The sequence below is a fragment of the Marmota marmota genome, unplaced genomic scaffold (assembly GCF_001458135.2).
Source record: "Marmota marmota marmota unplaced genomic scaffold, marMar, whole genome shotgun sequence".
NCBI lineage: Eukaryota > Metazoa > Chordata > Mammalia > Rodentia > Sciuridae > Marmota > Marmota marmota.
This window is the reverse complement of record NW_026000051.1, coordinates 6,157,717-6,179,876: the sequence shown is the minus strand read 5'-3', so window position 1 is coordinate 6,179,876 and position 22,160 is coordinate 6,157,717. Positions and strand designations below refer to the sequence as shown.

The window sequence follows — 22,160 nt, the reverse complement described above, 5'->3', positions numbered from 1 at the left end:
GCTGGGTCAAATGGTGGCTCCATTCCCAGCTTTCCAAGAAATCTCCATACTGCTTTCCAAATTGGCTGCACCAATCTGCAGTCCCACCAGCAATGTACAAGTGTACCCTTTTCCCCACATCCTCGCCAGCACTTGTTGTTGTTTGACTTCCTTACGTTTTTTGTTTTTATTTTTTGGTGGTGGGGATTGAACCTAGTGCCTAGCATGCTACACACGTACTCTACCACTGAAGTACATCCCCACCCCTCTAACTGTAGTTTTCAAAAAATAACCTGTTTGCTATTGTTATATGTTTTATGTATTGTTTTTTTTTTTTTTTTCAAATTGTGCAAGCCAGTAGATTTGGTACTAGCTGAATTGAGTTCAGTTAACATTTCTGAACTTCTGTCTATCATTAACTACTAGGGTGCTGAGTTATTTTTTTAAAAATACTTTTATTTATTTATTTGTTTGTTTACTTATTTTTATATGTTGCTGAAGATTGAACATGTGCCTCACATGTGCTGAGCATGTGCTCTACCAATGAGCCATAACCTCAGCCCTCAAGTTGAGTTAGCCTTTATCCTGAGTTTAGTCTACTGGGAGCAATGGAGAAAGGTATAATATCATTGTAATGAGGCATGTGCCATTTATTAAACAAAATAGGATTCCAAGTATTAATCCAAGTATGTGCTGTGGGGCATGTCTGTATAATCCCAGCCACTCAGGAGGCTAAGGCAGGAGGTTTGCAATTCAGGGCACTGTATCATTGAGCCACATCCCCAGCCTTTTTTATTTTTTTATTTTGAGGTAGGGCCCTCCAAGTTGTCCAGGCTGACCTCTGCCTCAGAATCCTCTTGCCTCTGCCTCTCAGGTATTTGAGATTATAGTACGTACCACCAGGCCTAGCTCCTACTTTTAGTTATAAAAATTTTCTAACATAAAAACTTGAAGGTTAGTACAGTAATCACCATATACCCACTACTCATTTCAACAGTATTCAACAATATACCCACAACTCATTTAACATTTTGCTAATTAAAAAAAAAAAAACTTTTTATTTTACTTTTTTTTTTTTGGTACTGGGGATTGAATTTAGGGGCACTCAACCACTGAACCACATCCCCAGCCCTATTTTTTATATTTTATTTAGAGACAGGGTCTCACTGAATTGCTTAGGGCCTGACTAAATTGCTGAGGCTGATTTTGATCTTGTGATCCTCCTCCTCAGCCTCCCAAATTGCTGGGTTTACAGGTGTGTGCCATCACATCCTGTTGAGTGCATTTCTTAAAAGTACAATAGTTTCCTGTATAAACCATAATACCAGTGTCATATATAATAAAATCAACACTATTTTTTAAATACAGGTATCTAATCCATATTAAGATTTCTCTGGTGTCACCAAAATGGTTTTTGTTTCTTTTTTCCCTCAGTCAAGAGCCCATCAAGACTCTTGAATTGCCTTGTGTGGTGGTTTACATCTGTAATCCCAGCTCTTGGGGAGGTTGAAGCAGGAGGATCACAAGTTCAAAGCCAGCCTCAGTAACTTAGACCATTTCTCAAAATAAAGAGAGATGGGGATAAGACTCAGTAGTTAAGCACCCCTGGGTTCAATCCCTGATACTCTCCACCCCCTGAAAAAAAAAATTACAGTACTCTGAGTTAAAAAAATAAAAGAATGCTAGGAATAATTTTGCTGGTATAATAGAAAAGCTTATATGAATATTAATCTGGCAAAGTAAGCTTGCTTGTATTGAATTGAAATAAAAGAAACAGGTAATTTTTAAAGTGCTTACTCTGTGCAAGATACTTTTCTTTTTTTCTTTTTTTTTTGAGTTCAGAGATGATTCAGACATTATTTGTGCTCTAGAGCAGTGCTATTCAGTAGAATTTTCTGTGATGTGGAAGTGTTCTGTCTGCACTTCTTATATAGTGACTGCTAGGTATGTGTGGTCCTTTAGTAATGGAAATGGTGGCTAGTATGACTATGAGACTGGATTTAAATTCAACTAAAATGTTTTATGAAAGTTGAATTTGCCAGGCATGGTTGTGCATGCCTGTGATCCCAGTGACTTGTGAAACCAAGGCAGAAGGATTGCAAGTTTGAGGACATCCTCAGTAATTTAGTGAGATCCTGTCTCAAAATGAAATAAATAAATAAGATAAGGGTATTGTGCCAATCTGCAACTAAAAATATTAATAAATAAAAATGTGTATTATACATGTTTATAAGGTTTTTAAAATATATTTTTTAGTTATATTTGGACACAATACCTTTATTTTATTTATTTATTCTTATGTGCTGCTGAGGATCGAACCTAGTGCCTCCCACATGCTAGGCAAGTGCTCTGATGCTGGGCTATAGCCCCAGCTCCATGTATCATACATTTTAATTTTTTAAAAATATTTATTTAGTTGTAGATGAACACACAGTATCTATTTATTTTTATGTGGTGCTGAGGATTAAACCCAGTGCCTCACACATGCAAGGCAATGTTTTACCACTGAGCTACAACCCCAGCCCCTCATACATTTTAATTTTTTTTAAAGAGAGAGAATTTTTTAATATTTATTTTTTAGTTTTTGGCGGACACAACATCTTTGTTTGTATGTGGTGCTGAGGATCGAACCCGGGCCGCACGCATGCCAGGCGAGCACGCTACTGCTAGAGCCACATCCCCAGCCCATAAATTTTAATTTTTAAGAAAATTTTTTTTAGTTGTAGATGGACACAGTAGCTTTATTTTATTTATTTTTATGTGGTGCTGAGGATCGAACCCAGTGCCTCTTGCAAGGCAAGCGCTTTGCCACTGGGCCACAGTCCCAGCCCTACATTTTTTATTTTAATTCAATAATTTCATGTGTCTAGTGGCTAAAATATTAGGTATTTTAGCCTGAAAGTCTTATCTATTTTCAGAAGGTGATAGGATGTGAACATGTGAGAAATATGAGTTAGTAAGATATTTAAATAGCAGTCAGGGCAATAGAGGGGTATAGTGCAAGGCATGTTTGATTTTCATGTTAATACTGCAGAAATGTAGGAGCATGCAAGGTCACTAAAAAAGGGTTTTGTTAGGTTATCAAGTAAAAGATTTTTGTGAAGTTAAAAGATTCATATAATGGAGCAATGGCAGGTAGATTATTTGGGACTAGGCTTCAGAAGGCTGTAAATGCCATATACCTAAATACTGAGCTGTTTACTTGAAAGTAATAGAAAACCATTGAAAATGTTGAAAGCAGAAGAAAAGTAACATAATTGTGGTAAGTGCTTTAAATATATTCATTTGGTGGGGTGTTAAATAATTGAGACACAAGTATGCTACAAGGATGGAATTTACGTGTCAAATGACACAGTATGAAGAAGAATGCTGGCTGGAGATACACTGAGATTCTACAGGAAGAACAGATGTAGAAAAAAATTGGAAAACAAGAAAGGGTTTTTGAGAGATTGTGTTTTCAGGGGAGAAGAGTATTTTTTTTTTTATAATTAATATAATTGAGTTAAAGTGATGGAAAGTTGTTCAAGGCATATGTAGAGATCAAAGTAATAATAATCATGTATTGGTGCTCTCACCTCTCACCTATGTGGTATACAAGTTTCTTAATACCCCTGGGCTTAGATTCCTTAGCTATAAAGTACCTGTCTCAGGGATATTGTGCAAAGTTCTAAGAACTTTGAATTACACCAGGAACAATTTTCTATTTATAAAGTATTTTCTCATGTGCTCAGTTGTAATGAATAACACCACACCCTCTTTGTCTATCAGAGTTGGAAATTTGTACCTTACTTCCATATGTAGGTGTCAGCAAATCTTCGATTTTCTACCTCCTTACTTCTCTCAAATTTGTCCGTTTTTTTTTTTTTTTTGTTGCCCAACTGCAACATTCCTTGCTGAACAGTTTCTTAGTCTCTATTTAGTCTCATCCCCACTTCCTCTTCCCTTTCTCTCTTGTCCTAGGAATCAAACGTGGGACTTCATGCGTACTAAGTGAGTGCTCTGCCACTGAACTATATTCCCAGCCCTTTTTATTTTTTATTTTTGAGACAGATGTCATTAAATTGTCAAGGCTGGACTGAAACTTGTAATCCTCCTGCCTTAGCCTCTTGAGTAGCTGGAATTACAATTGTTCTCCACTGTATCCTGCTCTACTTCCTCATCTTTTATAGTTTCAAATATAAATTTAATCATGTTAATTCATTTGAAGTTCTTCCCATTAACTCTAGGCAAAATTCAAGTTTCTTAACTCTAACTTCTTGTACCCTCTGTCCCTGTAGCCTTCTCTCTCTTTATGACTTTCTTCCTTCCCCAGTCCTCACTCTTAACACATAGAAACACACATAGCTCCAGGCTATAACAATCTATGTGTAGGTCTCTAAATGTACTATCACAACCCCCGCCTTTTCTATTTTTTGCAGTGTTCAGGATGGAACCCAGAACCTTATGCATGCTAGGCAACCACTCTACCACTAGATAAATCCCCAGCCCCTCCGAATGTACTTTGTTATACTGCATGCCTTTGCTTGTTTGTTTCTTCAGAAGTTTACCTGCCCACCATCTTCTTTATGTCCGGCAAATATTCGTTTTTCTTTCTTTTTTCGGTACTGGAGATTTACCCAGGAGCGCTTTACCACTGAGCTACATCCCCAGCCCTTTTTATTATTTTGAGACAGAGTCTCACTAAGTTGTTTAGGGCCTCACTAAGTTGCAATCTTCTTGCCTCAGCCTCCTGAGTCGCTAGGATTACATGCACCATCATGACCAGTATGTTTCACTTTTAATGCATTTCTGGACACACAACATTGTTTTCTGTGATCTGTGTAATAGATGTTTCTATTATTGATACAAACATTAGTCAGACATTCTAGGTTCAAGAGTATATCTTAAATAATAATGCTTTAAAATACATGTGCTATTTGTTTAGCCACAAGACAGACAAAATTTATGTGATTTCATTTATATCTTTGGCAACTATTTATTCAGTCCTGGCTCTGGTGGCATTTACTGTTTAGCAGAGAAGCCATCCAATAAGTTTTGACTAACATGCAAGTACATGTCTGTAGCAGAATGCCAGCTAGGGGCAAGTGCTTTTAGGAAGTAATCTTTTCTATATTAGAAACAGTTGTTTGGATAGGCCTAAGAAAATATTTAAGCAAGCGAAACCTGTGTGAAGTGAAAGCACTAGTCTTGGAGCTATCTGGAAGAAATACCTTCTGGACAGGGATCAGCAAATGTGGAGGCTTTGAGGGAGGGGCACCTTGGCCTGTTCAGGAGACAGCAAAGTGGCAGGTATGTCTGGAGCTGCATGAGCTAGGGTGGAATGATGAAGATGGGACTGGAGAAATAGCTGGGGGAGATCAGGTAGGACCTTCATATTTCATTCTAAATGTAAGGTAAAGTCTTCAGATGGTTTCTTGCTGGATAAAGTGATCTGAGTTAACCCTATGAAGAGAACAGACTCCAAATGTTCAAAACAAGAAACAGGGAGGTGAGTTAGGAAGTGGTGATCATAGACCTCCAGGTGAGAGATGGTGGTTGGCTAGCAGTGGAAGCAGGGCATAGTCAGATTTGAGTTATATTTTGAAGACAGAATCAACAGAATGTGTTGATTGTGATGTGAAAGAGCATGGTCAAGGATGACTTCAGGGTAGTAGGTAGATACTGGACTTAACAGTGTTTGCAGAAGCTGTCTCTGAGCAATGACCTTATTAGGAACTTTTTCCTTCTTTTTTCTTACCTGTGTTTACCAATTTTAAAAACTAAACCTTTAAAGCTTCTGTAATAAAAATATATAGATTATTTTAAAAATTAGAGTTAATAGTGTTACTAAGTGTAATCTAAATCTTAGTATATTCTCCCACCCCTTTTGATTTTAGAAGAGGGTTTACGTGACCAACTTAAATTTTGTTCTTTTACTTTTAGTGATTGATTTTTGTACCTTTTTCACGTTTGAAAATGGTGAAGCTCGATATTCATACTTTGGCACATCACCTCAAGCAGGAGCGCTTATATGTAAACTCTGAGAAACAGCTCATTCAGAGGCTCAATGCGGATGTACTTAAGACAGCTGAAAAGTTGTATCGTACAGCATGGATTGCAAAGCAACAGAGAATTAATTTGGATCGGCTTATCATAACCAGGTAAAGAAAATATTTTCAGGTTAGAAATTCTGTGAACCACTGTAATTCTATGCTAATTGTAACTAACAGTCTATTTCCAATCAAGTGCACGGTTAAAGATAGTTTGAATCAATGTTGAGTCTTTGCTTATAAAATAGTTTATTTTATTAAGTACTGCTTCAGAAAATTATAACTAAGGATTAACATTTTGTTTTATTTTTAAAATATTTATTCACAATATCTTTATTTCACTCATTTATTTTTTACATGGTGCTGAGGATCTAACCCAGGGTCCCGCGCATGCGAGAGGAGCATTCTACCGCTGAGCCACAACTCCAGCCCCAGTATTAAGATTTTATACTACACTAATTAATTTTGTGTTTATACATATGATATTTTATTTTTGTAGAGAGTAAATTACCTTGTATTCTACTTTTCTCATAATATTATTTAATATATACACTTCCATGTTTTGATATTTTATATGTATATTTTAGGTTTAGAAACCACATATTTCATTGTGTTAATCTCTCAATGTTTTGTTGTTCCCAGAAGCAGTTTTTAATTCTAAGAATAGGAATGTTGTTGGATACACACCTGTAATCCCAGCATTTCAGCAGACTGAGTCAGGAAAATCACAAGGTTGAGGCTAGCCTGGGCAATTTAGGGAGGTCCTGTCTCAAAAAGTAAAAAGGGCTAGGAATGTAGCTCAGTGATAGGTAGATTGCCCCTGGGTTCAATCCCCATAATTTCAATAGTGCTGAGGTATAATCTTAAAGAAGTCAGATATAAAAAAATTTCATTTTGAAATTCAAAAAGAGACAGGACTTATCTTTGATAATGGAAATCAGAATAATGGTTATTTCTTGGACTTGCAAGGATAGTATTGATTAGGAATGGGCATGTAAAAGCATACTTTGGGTGCTTAAAATGGTACATTTTGGGCTGGGGATATAGCTTAGTTGGTAGAGTGTTTGCCTCACATGTACAAGGCCCCACCAACACGGTACTTTTTTTTTTTTTTTTTTTTTAGTTTGTTTTGCTTTGTTTTTGAGATGGGGTTTGGCTATGTTGCCCAGGCTAGTCTCAGACTCTTGGGCTCAAGTAATCCTCCTGTCTCAGTCTCCCAAGTAGCTGGGACTACAGGTATGTACCATTGCATCTGACTGTTAACATCTTAATCCGAGTGTTGGGTGCATACATACATAAAAATCAACCAACCTATGCACTTGAGATTTAGGCACTTTGTTGTATTTTACCTCAATAAAGGTAAGTTGGGGGAATGTGTGCTGCTATAAACGTTGTTGACAATTTTTACATCCTCTTGAAGGCTTATTTTATTAAGATTTGCTTCCAGAAGTAAAAATCCTGGTTGAAGTATAGATTGCTGTTGAAAAAGGTTGTACAATATACCACACATAGACTTAGTTTTGATCACTTTTTAGTACTTGAATTTTTTTTTTTATAAATGGACACAATACATTTATTTTATGTGGTGTGGAGGATCGAACACAGTGCCTCACACTTGGTAGGCAAGTGCTCTAATACTGAGCTACAGCCCTAGCCCAGTACTTGAATATTTGTACACTTTCTTGTGTTTATAACCATAAATAAGCAGTATTTAACTAGCAGTTTTTTTTTTTTTTTTTTATCATACAGGGGATTGAACCCAGGAGTGCTTTACCAATGAGACATGTCTCCAGTCCTTTTTATTTTTTATTTTGAAACAAGTTCTCACTAAGTTGATGAGGACCTCACTAAGTTGCTGAGGCTGGCCCTGAACTCATGATCCTCTTGCCTCAGATCCCTAAGCTGCTGGGATTACAGGCATTGCCACTATCCTGGCCGAATTTTTTAATTAATTTTTAAATTAATAGGGTGCATCTCTGGGTAATAGTTGTTAGAACCTTCAAATTGATATTTTTCATTGAGCTTGATTTTATATGAAGAAATTAGACTCCTTTGTACTTTATAGTTTTATATTTACTAATTCATATGCTATTGTTCTAAAAGATTTTAGCAGGGTTGTGGCTCAGCTAGAGCATTTGCCTAGCATGCGTGAGCCATTGGGTTCGATCCTTAGCACCACATAAAAATAAATAAATAAAGATATTGTGTCCGTGTACAACTAAAAAATATTTAAAAGAAAAGATTTTAGCAGGTTTTAGTGATCTTTAGGTGGGGACTACAATCAACTCATAGTTTCATGTTTCTGTATACTACGTGTCTTATATTATTATTGCTATTGATATTATTTTGCTTATTTGCTTATTTTTTTAGTGCTGAAGCTTCCCCTGCTGAATGTTGCCAGCATGCCAAGATTTTGGAAGATACACAGTTTGTTGATGGTTATAAGCAGTTAGGATTTCAGGAGACTGCTTATGGAGAATTCTTGAGTAGATTAAGGGAGAATCCTCGTCTTATTGCCTCCTCTTTGGTTGCTGGAGAAAAACTTAATCAGGAGAACACACAAAGTGTTATTTACACAGTTTTTACCTCTCTATATGGCAATTGTATTATGCAAGAAGATGAAAGCTACCTCCTTCAGGTTTTGCGATACTTGATTGAATTTGAACTTAAAGAAAGTGACAACCCCAGGCGACTTTTGAGGAGAGGAACTTGTGCCTTCAGCATCTTATTTAAACTTTTTTCCGAGGGACTCTTTTCTGCCAAACTTTTCCTCACAGCTACTTTACACGAGCCAATCATGCAACTGCTTGTTGAGGATGAAGATCACCTGGAAACAGATCCAAACAAGTTAATTGAAAGATTCTCCCCTTATCAACAGGAAAAACTCTTTGGAGAGAAAGGCTCAGATAGATTTAGGCAAAAGGTTCAAGAGATGGTGGAATCCAATGAAGCCAAACTGGTGGCGTTGGTGAACAAATTTATTGGTTATCTCAAACAGAATACATATTGCTTTCCACATAGTTTGAGGTGGATTGTGTCACAAATGTACAAAACTCTTTCCTGTGTAGACAGACTGGAAGTCGGAGAGGTCAGGGCAATGTGTACTGATCTCCTCTTGGCTTGCTTTATTTGTCCTGCAGTTGTCAATCCAGAACAGTATGGCATAATTTCTGATGCTCCTATTAATGAAGTGGCAAGATTTAATCTAATGCAGGTATGCTTTTACTATTATTATTATTGTGGCATTTGGTTTTAAAATCAGTTGATTTGGACTGGGGGGTGGGAACAGAGAATATGAAGACAGTGTTTATATATTCTTATCATTTCTTTTCCTCCAACTCTCCTAAGTATTTGCTTCTTATGAAATAAAAGCAGTCATATTGGGATTTAAAATAATGTAGTCATTAAAAAATTTGGGTTTAATTTTAAAATGGAATCCTCACACTCTTTTTTTATATATATATATATATATTTTTTTTAGGTGGACACAGTATCTTTATTTATTTTTATGTGGTGCTGATAATTGAACCCAGTGCCTTGCGCATGCCAGGCCAGCGTGCTACCACTTGAGCCACATCCCCAGCCCTCACAGTCTTAAATATATAGTTGATTCGATTTTCTGAGACAGTTCTACCATCCTGGTTCTATAATTTCAAAATCCAGAATGATTAAAAACTGAGAATGTCTTTTGTACTTCATTTGCTGGAGCAAAACCTGAACTGAACTAACACAAGGCTATTTAAAATTGGTATTCCTTTTATTATTATTTATTATTATTTTTTGCAGTGCAGGGGATGGAACTCAGGACCCTGAGTGTTAGGCAAGCACTCTCAGTCCTGATATTCCTTTTAGTGCTAGCAGATACTTGTTGCAGATATGTTAATGTGTTTGACTATAGGATGCCACCACCCTATATACTGGATGTTCTGCATATATACACTAAATTACCTTTCGAAAATCTCTTAAATTCTGAAGTCTGAAGCTCTTTTAGCTCTAAGAGTTTCAAATAAAGGATTTTAATCATCTAAAGTATTGAAATCATGTTGTTTCTGTAGAAGATTTCCTTTTTCTTTTGGTGCTGGGTGTTGACCCCAAGGCCTCATACATGCTAAGCAAGTGCTCAGCATGTGCTCTACAAGTCTTCTAATCATTTTATCCCCCCAAAATACTGTGACAAAGAAATTTGGTTTGTTTAGAATAGACTATCATTGGAATTTTTTTTTAAGGTAGTAATAAGCCTTTTTTCATGATCAGTTTTATCATCTTGGGAATTTAGCAATTCATTATATAGAAATCCCTGAAATAAATTTTTAATTTTTTGTCTTCTGTAAATGTTACATGTTTCCTCATGATAGCATTTGTAATTTTATTTTCATCATTCTAGTACATACTGAATAGCATATTTCCAAAATGAGTGAAAAGAGGGTTATCCCAGATGCTAAGAAGATAAAGCTCTAATGATGTTAACTTTCTACACAGAGTCCTTAAAGAGAATAGATTAATAATTCATTTTTGGCAATAAGGAACTTGCTCTATGAATTAGTATTTATCTAACAGCTTATGTTTTGTGGGAATTGTTTGCATTTTTTTAAAAATTATTTTTTAGTTGTAGTTGGACAGAATACGTTTATTTTATTTATTTTTATGTGGTCATGAGGATCAAACCCAGGGCTTCACACGTGCTAGGTGAGCACTCTACCACTGAGCCACAACCCCAGCCCCTGTTTGCATTTAAAAAAAAAATTTTTTTTTAGTTGTAGATGGACACAATACCTTTATTTTATCTATTTATTTATTTATTTTTAAATATTTATTTTTTAGGTTTAGATGGACACAATATCTTTATTTTATTTTTATGTGGTGCTGAGGATTGAACCCAGTGCCTCACGCATGCCAGATTAGTGCGCCACCACTGAGCCACAACCCCAGCCCCAAATTGTTTGCATTTAAATCTAGAAAAAGAATATTCTACTTTATCTGGGCACAGTGGTGCACACCTGTAATCCAGCTACTGGGAAGACTAAGACAAAAGAAATGCAGGTTTGAGGCTATCCTCCACAATTTGGCAAGACCCTGTCTCAAAACAAAAATAAAAAAGGCTGAAGATATAGCTCAGTGATAGAGTGCCCCTGGGTTTAATCTCCAGTGCTGCAAAACAAAGCAAAAAAACCCAAAAACTTCTGTCATAAGTGCTTTGTGGACTCTATAGGGAAAAGTCCTTCATGTTACCTTGAAGTAGTTTAGTGAGTCATTCTCTTTTTTGTGTGTGGTGCCGGGGATTGAACCCAGGGCCTTGTGCATGTGAGGCAAGCACTCTACCAACTGAGCTATATCCTCAGCAATAGTGAGTCATTCTTTATAATTTATTTTTTTTAAGAGAGAGAGAGTGGGGGAGAGAGAGAGAGAGAGAGAATTTTTTTTTTAATATTTATTTTTTTAGTTTTCGGCGGACACAACATCTTTGTTTGTATGTGATGCTGAGGATCTAACCTGGGCCGCACACATGCCAGGCGAGCGCGCTACCGCTTGAGCCACATCCCCAGCCCATTCTTTTTTTTTTTTTTTTTAATAAAAGTTGTTTTTTTAAATAATTTTAATATTTATTTTTTAGTTTTCAGTGGACACAACATTTTTATTTGTATGTGGTGCTGAGGATCGAACCCGGGCCGCACGCATGCCATGCGAGCGTGCTACCGCTTGAGCCATATCCCCAGCCCCCATTCTTTATAAATTATTTTAAAATTTTCCTAACACATGAAAGTACATTATGAGAAACAAATGTACTTTTAATTTCCTGTCATGTTGATATGTTGTGTTAAAGAGAAATTACAGCAAGATTTTCTACTCCTCTTTATAACACTTAATCTGAAAATAGTAAAAGTTAACATAGACAAGATACACATTTTATAGGGGACACTATTTTGTATGCCTGGTTGGGTGAGTCTGAATGTTATTATGAAATAGAATTTTAGAATAGAACAGGAGTACTTTCATAGAGCAGAATTCATAAGTATCTGTAGCCTGTGTCTGCCCACCACTGCTTTGGGTTGCAGGTTGGCCGCCTTCTGCAGCAGTTAGCAATGACTGGCTCTGAAGAGGGAGATCCTCGGACAAAAAGCAGCCTTGGAAAATTTGACAAAGTAAGAATTAATATTGTGCCATGTGAAATACTGTTTGTAGAAAATTCTGGCAAAGTATCATTGATCTTAACTTTTCTCTTTCTTAAATCTTGTCCTTAGAGGATATGTAAACTAATAAATACAGTGGTTAATTAGCTTTTTAATTAGCTACAGTATTTGAATCAGCAGAATTTTAAATTTAGGAAGGGTTTTAGTCTGCTTTTTCGCTGCTGTGGCTAAAGAACCTGACCAGCACAATTATAGAGGAAGAAGAGTTTATTTGAGGACTCATGGTTTTGGAGGTCTTAGTCCATACAAGATTGGCATTCTATTCCTCAGAGCTTGAGATGAGGCAGAACATCATGAAATTTGTGGCAGAGGGAAGCAGCTCACATCATGGTGATCAAGAAGCAGAGACTCCCCTCTGGAGATAAAAAATACATATCCCATAGCCATGCCCCAGTTCTTACCTCCTTCAGCCACACCCTATCCCTTCAGTTATGTTGTTAATCCCTATCAGAGATTGGGTCAAGACTCTTACAACCCAATCATTTCTCCTCTGAACCTTCTTCGCATTGATTTACATGTGAATTTTTAGTGGAATCTTCCTCATAACAGGAAGATTCCACTGAAGATTACTATCTCCTTTACAGATTTATTGGAGAGTGCCGCAGTCTGGCTGGGCACAAAATCACGAGCCACCACACAGCTTGTAGATTCAAACAGCAACTCTTTATTCCCGAACTCACACCAGCCGTATACAAACACGTTCTGGGGAAATCCACGTTCTCTGCCCAAATTCACGTTCTCTGCCCAAAATCCACCTCCACTGGGCTTCTGTCTCCCAAAATATACTCTGAATCCCATGAGAACTCAAGGGGAACTCAGGCAGCAGGATACGCCCTATTCCCAGCAGGAATAATCTTAAACCTTAAACCTGGAACCTAAACTGGGAACGCCCTAAACACGATTATCTTAAACCGGGAACACCCTAATCCGCCTTGGTCCTTGAGCAAGGTCACCTACATTCAATGTCACTGCAACATGGGGTACGCTGGCAAGGAAATTGTCATACCTACTTGGCTAATGGCTCCCAGCAGGAGAGATGTTGTTCTAATGAGAATGAAAGAACTATTAAGATTATTTTATTTTAAATTTTACTAAACCAGCCAAATTGTGGAGGCTGGCCTCAAAAAATTATCACTAAACCAACCTATGGATATATCAATCACAAAAATCTTATAATATTTAGCGTATTTCATAGATTAACATTTATAATATTATTCAGTTAGTTAAATAAAAATTTCACTGGTCAGATTTTGAGTAGGATATTCATCCTGGTTTTCAGTTTAAAGGTTATTCTGTGAAATTTCCCTTTCACCTCTCATCTCCAACCTCCTTCTTCAAAATATTCTTGAAGTTATCCATTTTTTTTGTGTATTCTAAAGGTCTAGGTATATATGCATATTCTTACATATGCTGTCCCACTCACCACCTCTCTCTTTTTCAGAAATGGCATATGTAGACAATGTTCCCTGTTATATTTGTTTTCCTTGCCTGAATATCTTGAGATTATTCTTTACCATTATATAAAGAGATTCATCTTTTTAAATTGAGTTTAAAATAATTTTTATTAAATTAAACTTTGCTTATGCTACCTTAATCAGAAATTTTGTTCCAGTATTTTAAAGGGGAAATTTTTCACTTTGATATTTTTCTGTTTTAACAGAGCTGTGTTGCTGCTTTCCTTGATGTTGTGATTGGGGGCCGTGCAGTGGAGACCCCTCCAATGTCCTCTGTTAATCTTCTGGAAGGGTTGAGCAGAACTGTGGTTTATATAACCTACAGTCAGCTTATTACTCTGGTAATGGCTTTTATTCTTTTATAGAATTTTTCTCAAAATTATTTTAGCTAAGCATGCACAGAGTCATAGATGAGTACATTATGTGAGAAATATAAATTCTGTTTGAAAAATTGATTTCACTAGCCAGTGTTTTTTTACTTTTGCCAGGTAAATTTCATGAAGAGTGTGATGTCTGGAGATCAACTGAGAGAAGATAGAATGGCTCTTGACAATTTATTGGCAAATCTACCCCAGGCTAAGCCAGGAAAAAGCAGCAGTTTAGAAATGACTCCTTATAATACCCCTCAGCTCTCCCCAGCAACCACTCCAGCAAATAAAAAGAATCGATTACCTATAGGTAATGAGACTTTCTCATATTGGAGTTTTCTTTAAATTCAGTATTTCTTCATTAGCCCCTGTTATTGCTTTGTTTTAGAATATAGTTTTAAATACTTTGAAAAATTCTTTTTTTCCATGTTTACTGATAGTATTTCAGTTTTTAAAAATTATACAAGATTAGTTAAGGTTTATCAGCAGTCTTTAATCTAGACATAGAAAATGTCATTTCTTAAAAGTAATCATTATTCTAGTTAGGTAGCAGTTTCCTTTCTGTAAAGTTCTAAATAATGTAATAATGTAATAAGTAATATTCTGTTAGAAGTTTGCATTAATTAGGTGGAAAATAATAGTTACTGTTTTCCATTATTTTCCTTACTAATCAGTTTCTTAGCAGTTCAGCTAAAATATCTTAATGTTATAAAGCAAAAGTTTCACTTTATCTTATTTATTCATTTAAGAATTATGTTTATTAAGCTTTATTCACTTAGCAAACATTTATTATCCATCTACTTACATATACACAAAAATTAATTGAGCATGTAGAATGTACCAGATACTAGGTAAGACATTTATAAATGTTATTTAAGCCATGGAAGCATCCTATGAGGACAGCTGATATCTACTTTGCACATGAAGCACTGTGTTAGGCCCTGGGGATAAAAAGACCATTAGGACACACCCATACTCTTAAGTTAGCTGCTGATACATAGTTTGGAAGAAGACCAGTGTGTTTCAAATTACTAAGGTGTTCTGCTGGAGATAAGCATGAGGATACTAATTTATCCAAATGGTGGTAGTATAAGAGAGGATCTTGAAGTTGACACTCTCTCATGAGGGATGAATAAAGTTAGAGTAAACAAGCAGGGAAAGTATTTAGGAGCAGAGTATTTTGTAAGGATGAGGAGGTCAGCAACATGTAGGAATATGAGTAGCTGTTATAATTTATGCATTTTGAAGAATGGAATTTTATTTTTTAAACTTCCATGAGCTGATTTGTTAAGAACAACTTCTTAAAATTAATGTACCTTACATTTAATATAATATGGAATTAGATCATCAGGCATATGATTTCAGATTCTTCAAGTCTGGGTTTCTGCATCTCAAAATGTCAGCTCTAGTTAAAAATAGAAAAAAAAAATAACATTTTTATACTTAGTAATCTTTAATAATATGGGCTATTTTTATTCTCTTAACATGAAGAACTACACAATTTTGGGTAAATAAAGAGACCCCCCACACACACATTGTCTATTGCTGTGCATTAGTTTTTTTCATTTCCTACATCTGAAAGTGTCATTAAAATTGTGTTTAATGGAAAAGAGATTTAAAATATTTGCCCAGTATTGTTTTGTATAGCCACATGTCCTGGTCATTGCATTTATTGCATACTTTAAAAAATGTATCTGTTCTTCAAAGGGCTGATTTTCTTTCTATTTAATGTTTTCGCAACCCAGGACAACAGTTAGCAGCCATCACTGCCTGGGATTCCTCAGCCACCAATCTTACTGCTCATATTACACTAGTAACCCCATTTGGTGGGTAACAGGCTGTTCTTTCTCTTATATAACTTTTATTTAAGAAATAGTGTTTACAAGTATGTTCGGTGTGCATGTTGCTTTTGCTGTTTATTAAGTTGCTACTTGAAATTTGATTACTTGCATTTATGTAAGTTATAAAGTTTAAATTCATAGACTTGCTCATGAAGTTGAATTTAAGTTCACAATTCAGTAGAAGATTGTGAAAGACATCAAATAAAGTTGTGAATAGGCCTATTTTAGACTCTTGGAAATTGATATGTGTCCTAAAGTGTCAAACTAAAAGTAGTGAATGAACTGATGTACAACATTCTGAATTAAAGACAATTGTTTATATTTCTGCCTCTTTCTGTCTTCAAGGAGGTCAGATTTTACTCAAAGTGAAGTTGAAAGATTTTTGTTTCTATAAAGTGTTTTTGTTTTATGTGTGTTTTAATTATTTTGCAATGAAAGATAATTTCTATTTAGTATTCTAGCTGAATTTAATTTTATTGCTCTGAGAAAAATGGAAACTTATCACAGAAGACCAAAACTCTTAGAGAACTTGTCATAAGCAATCTAAATGTTTTATGTCTAAAAGTTCTTAAAAGATATGCTTGGGAGCTGGTGCGTTGGCACACACCTGTAATCCCAGCAGCTTAGGAGGCTGAGGCAGTAGCATCACCAGTTCAAAGCCAGCCTCAGGAATGGCAAGGCACTAAACAACTCAGTGAGACCCTATCTCTAAATAAAATACAAAATAGGGCTGGGGATGTGGTTCAGTGGTTGAGTGCCCTTGAGTTCAATCCCTGGTACCATTAAAAAAAAAAAAAAAAAGTAGATATGCTTGGGAGGTATCTTACTGGTAGAGTACAAGGCCCTGGGTTTAGTCCCCAGTACCAGCCTCCCCAAAAAGTTCTTNCCCCTAGCAATTTTTTTTTTTTTTTTTTTTTTAAATACTTTTAGTTGCCAATGGACACAATACCTTTATTCCATTCATTTATTTTTATGTGGTGCTGAGGATCTAACCCAGGGCCACGCGTATGCTAGGCAAGCACTCTACCACTGAGCCACAATCCCAGCCCCCAAAAAGTTCTTAAAAGATATGCAGTTTTTTTTTTTTTTCTGAAGTATTGTTTGTTTAATTATAGGTAAGGGAAAACAGCAAAAATAATTGAATCCTTTATTTATTCAAAATGTTTCCATAAAGCAGAAAAGACCTCATAAAGACCTCATATTCAAAAATAGGAAGAGCTTCTCTTTTGCATCTCTGAAAAGTGGTTAATACATTTCAGAAAAAAAAAATGTGCTTTCAAAAACTGGTTTTGTCTGTAATTGTCTAAAGTATATATCATGTTTCCACATGAAAGTATTTCTTTACTTTTTATTTTTTTCTGAGTGTGTATTAAAGCCAGGGGCACTTTACCTCTGAGTTACATCCCTGGTCCTTTTTATTTTTTTTTATTTGAGACAGGGTATCGCTAAGATTGCTGAGGCTGGCCTTGAACTTGTGATCCTCCTGCACCAGTCTCCAGATTTGCTGGAATTACACGCGTGTGCCACCACATCTAGCTCCACATGAAAGTTTCTAATACTTATAAGTTCAGTTAATACTATGGGAAGCCTGTGGCAGTTAATCATTTTATAGGGAAAATAGTGAAGGTTTTCTGAAAAGAAATAAGGTAGTGCTCTTCTTGTTATCCAAAAGTCTTAATCGATAGGCATGTTTTGCTGGACTGCGGATGTGATCATATGTGGTACTCCCTGTCCAGTGGATTATTGTTTCTGATTATCAGTTTTGGAGGAGAATCTGTATGATAGTCATCAATGGAGTAATTGATTCTAATTTTTAGTTTTGTTTGCTTCTTTTTATCCTTGTTTTCATCAGTCTTTGTGCATGTGCAAATGTTTGACACTAAAACATTTTTTTTATTCATTGTGCTATTTTCTTTATTCTGACTTTTTGTTTAAATTGTTTGGTTTTATTTGAATTGTTAGCAACTCGGAGCAGAAGCCGCACTAATATGCTAATGGACCTACATATGGACCATGAAGGATCATCTCAAGAAACCATCCAGGAGGTCCAACCAGAAGAAGTGTTGGTCATTTCCTTAGGGACAGGTCCCCAGCTTACTCCAGGGATGATGTCAGAAAATGAGGTATGAATCTATGGCTATAATTACTTAACAACTATTAATATTAAGAAATTTAATTACTTTCTTCAAATTAATGGTCACTTGCTTCAATAAATCAATATTTATATGTTAGTCTGTTCAGGCTGCTATAACAAAACACTAGAGGTTGGATGGCTTATCAATAATAAATTTATTTCTCAGAGTTCTGAATGGTGGAAATTCTGAGATTAAGGTAGATTCAGTGTTTTATGAGTCCAATTCCTGGTTCATGGATGGTGCCTCTGCACTGTGTCCTTACATGATGGAAAGGGCAAATGAACTCGTTGGGCCTGTTTTACAAGGCATGAATCCTATGCATGATCCAGTTGCCCACCCAGAGGCCCCACCTCCTAATACTTACATCATCTTGTTAGGTTAGGATTTTACCATATCAATTCTGGAAAAACTTTAAAGTTTTATTTAATATGTAATGTATTTAATATGTATTAATATGTATTCTTCATTATCTGTAATGGGTCTACTGATGACACATAATCAGAAGCCAAGCTTGTTAAAAACAGTTGCATAGGGAGCCCTTCACATTACATACATCTATGGCACTGAAGTTACTGAACAGACCCACCTGAAAAGGAATTTTCCTAGTAGTAGAAGAGCCAGGAATCCTAGAAATTGTGGTGTGGAAATTGAAGAGACTTTTCCAGTGGTTTATAGAAAATGATCTGTATTTAAATATTTATTCATTCATTCATTCATCCATCCATCCATTTATTTATTTATTTTCTGGTGGTACATTAGTGGTATTCCTGCTTTACAGAGCTAAAAAGTCTTCCCCCTCCCATCCCAGTACTGGGGATTGAATCCAGGGACACTGAACCACTAAACTACACACCCAGCCCTTTTAATTTTTTATACTGAGGCAAGATTGCTGAGGCTAGCCTTAAATATGCAATCCTCCTGCCTCATCCTCCCAAGTAGCTGGGATTACAGGTATGCTCCATCATGTCCAGCTTTCTTGGTTTTCTTTTCAGTTATCTCTTCCATTTTTTTTCCTGATCAGCCAAAGAATAGAAAGTATACCTCAAGAATTTTTGTCTCTGTTAGCTAATGTTATACACCTGTAATCCCGACTACTTGGGAAATTGAGCCAGGAGGTTCACAAGTTTGAGGCCAGCCTCAGAAATACAGTGAGACCCTGTCTCAAAACTTAGATTAAGAAATAGTGCAAGTGTAGTTCAGTGATAGAACATTCAGGTTCAAGGCCCTAGGCTCAGTCCATAGTATGTGTGTGTTTGGTCGGGGGACTTTATAACGACAGTGGAATGCTTAAGTAAGAAAAAAAAATGTTTTATAAGAGACCTCTGTGACATTTTACCTCACCCAATTACCATCCCCATCCCCAATTCAGTGGCTGCCTTGAAGAGAGCAGCTTGTGTTCGTTCTTGTGCAGTTTTTTAGTGTCTAAGAGAGCAATATGGACCTTATTTTCAAAGAATCATCATTGTGAGTTTTATCTGTCTGGTGGATCCTTCAGTGATCAGCTCAAGGGCTTGCTTTTGTTTCTCCTGCCTCTGATGTTCCCCAGAGCTGTAGCACTTTCACAGTTGGCATTTGTCAAAAGCATGGAGAGGCTGAGGATGTAGCTCAGTTGTAAAGTGTATACTTAACAATGCACGAGGCCCTTGGTTCAATCCCTATCACCACCACCAAAAAAGAAAAAAAGCTTCAAAAGCAGCAGACAGATGAAAAAGCTGAAGTAAAAGATCAGGGAAAGACATAATATGAGATATAGGGCATTGAAAAACTCTCATGATCCAGGGACTGGAAGGCTATAAATACACTTGTGAAAGACTATAGAAGACTACCAGCAGATGGTGAAGGGTAAGATGTATTTGCAGACTGTCTGGTTAAGGGTGGAAGAAGCACCCAATCAGAGCCAGTTTGCAGTGACTTGGGAAGGTTTTCAGTTGTTTTTGTTTTGTATTCCAGGTGTTATATCTGCCAAATCACTTGCTGACCACTAAGCTAACAGAATGGACCTCTGTGGTCACACATGACATGATACAGACAAAGAAAGACTGAAGCTTTCTGATCTATAGTCTTACTTACTGTTCATCCTATGTCTCATTGTTCAGTCTGTGGCACTAGTGGAATAATGGAAAGGCATAGCTTCCATTGTTTCAAGTGATAGACTTTTAAAAAAAATAACGTTATTATATTTTTAATACCTTTATTTTATTTGTTTATATATATATGGTGCTAAGTGTCTCATGCATGCTAGGCAAGGCTAGCCCTCAACTGATAGACTTTTTGTTCTATGGGATTTAAAAGCGTGTAGAGCTGGGTACGGTGGTGCATGCCTGTAATCTCAGTGGCTTGGGAGCCTGAGACAGGAGGATCAAAAGTTCAAAGCCAGCCCAGAAAAAAGTGAGGCACTTAGAAACTCAGTGAGACCCTGTCTCTAAATAAAATACAAAATAGGGCTAGGGATGTGGCTCAGTGGTTGAGTGCCCCTGAGTTCAATCCCTGGTACACCCCATCCCCAAAATACTCTTTTAAAAGCTCTATAGACATTATAAATGAGTTTTAGTTAAAAATGGTAATTTAAGAAGAACTGGGGCTGGGGATGTGGCTCAAGCGGTAGCGTGCTCGCCTGGCATGCGTGCGGCCTGGGTTCGATCCTCAGCACCACATACAAACGAAGATGTTGTGTCCGCCAAAAACTAAAATAAATAAATAAATAAATATTAAAAAAAAAAAAGAACTGAAATATGAATTTGCTGTGGTTTATTTTATTAGCAGTCTTTAATTTGTAATAAACCAAAGTTGATGTTTTGTTTTTCAGGTCCTAAACATGCAGCTTTCCGATGGAGGACAAGGAGATGTCCCTGTTGATGAAAACAAACTCCACGGTAAACCTGATAAAACCTTGCGCTTTTCCCTCTGCAGTGATAATCTGGAAGGCATATCTGAAGGTGAAGGGTTACTTCATTCAAGGAGTTGTGTGATTCAAGTAATACTTTGTTTTGTGTTCTTTAAAGGAGCCTTATAAATTATAATATACCATCTGTGCCTCTCACTGAGGAGAGTAATGAAATTTCCTCTAATGAACTTGAACAGTTGGCTGTAAAGATTGTATCCTGAATAAAATTAAGATTGCAAGAGGCTGTTAGTCATAGAAAATGAAGAAGATATAAGTCTTTATTTAGACTTAAATAGAATAATAGCAAGTTTTGTTTCTCAGTATAAATATATACCAAAGCTTATAGCGCTCCTTTAGAAGGTTATAATGCATGTACACATGGGGAAAAATGGACTAACTAGTATTTCAGGATGTTGTATATACTTTTAATGTTCTTCATTCCTCTGTTCACACACACCTTCATAAAGTAGGAAACAATGGAAATAGGAATTAAAAAAGAAAATTAAAAGCTAAGATTGTTAAGTGAGAATATGTCATTCTACATATTAGGACAAATTTTCTTTTTTAATGAAAAGAAGCCCAAGTTTGCTAACATTTAAGAGTAAATGTAGGGGGATAGGGTTGTAGCTAAGTGGTAGAGCACTTGCCTAGAATGTGTGAGGCACTGGGTTCGATCCTTAGCAACACATAAAAATAAATAAGCAAAATAAAGGTATTGTGTCCATTGGCAACTAAAAGTATTTAAAAAAAAAAAAAAAAAAAGTAAATATAGGGCTGGAGTCGTGACCCAGTGGTAGAGCGCTTGCCTTGAATGTATGAGGCACTGGGTTTGATTCCTAACACCACATATAAATAAAAAAAATAAAGGTTCATCAACAACTAAAATAAATAAACTTTAAAGAAGTAATCGTAATTACTTCTCCTTTTTTTCTAAATTTTCAAAAGTAATATAGAACATATTCAATTTATTTATTTATTTTTAATATCTTTTTAAAAATGTTGATGGACTTTAATTTTATTCATTCATTTATTTATATGTGGTGCTGAGCATCAAACCCAGTGTCTCACACATGCCAGGCAAGTGCTCTATCACTAAGCCACAACCTCAGCTTCAATAACATATTCATTTTAGAAAAGAGATCTAATCATCTATAATCTTACCATTCTGTTAATATTAGTTAACACTTTGACTTATTTGTAGCAAGAAAATGATAGTTCATAACCTTTTTTGTTTAATAACATTAACATGTCCTTTTGTAATTTTACATTCTTGAATAACATG

The 22,160-nt window shown here is 36.0% G+C and overlaps 1 protein-coding gene across 8 annotated transcripts in view; it reads left to right on the top strand.

The window, feature by feature from the left end:
* Gapvd1 (GTPase activating protein and VPS9 domains 1) overlaps window positions 1–22,160 on the top strand; it is a 60,730-nt gene that overhangs the window by 1,226 nt on the left and 37,344 nt on the right. For 3 of the 8 annotated variants that reach the window (XM_048813049.1, XM_048813046.1, XM_048813047.1), the window contains exons 2-9: window positions 5,902–6,119; window positions 8,379–9,222; window positions 12,062–12,148; window positions 13,857–13,991; window positions 14,139–14,328; window positions 15,764–15,844; window positions 17,822–17,982; window positions 20,801–20,930. In XM_048813049.1, the coding sequence (XP_048669006.1) occupies window positions 5,935–6,119; window positions 8,379–9,222; window positions 12,062–12,148; window positions 13,857–13,991; window positions 14,139–14,328; window positions 15,764–15,844; window positions 17,822–17,982; window positions 20,801–20,930 (1,813 nt within the window). In that variant the 5' untranslated portion in view covers window positions 5,902–5,934. The remainder of the gene's footprint in view (window positions 1–5,901; window positions 6,120–8,378; window positions 9,223–12,061; window positions 12,149–13,856; window positions 13,992–14,138; window positions 14,329–15,763; window positions 15,845–17,821; window positions 17,983–20,800; window positions 20,931–22,160) is intronic. The other 5 variants (XM_048813050.1, XM_015497588.2, XM_015497589.2 and 2 more) reach the window with 3 other exon arrangements.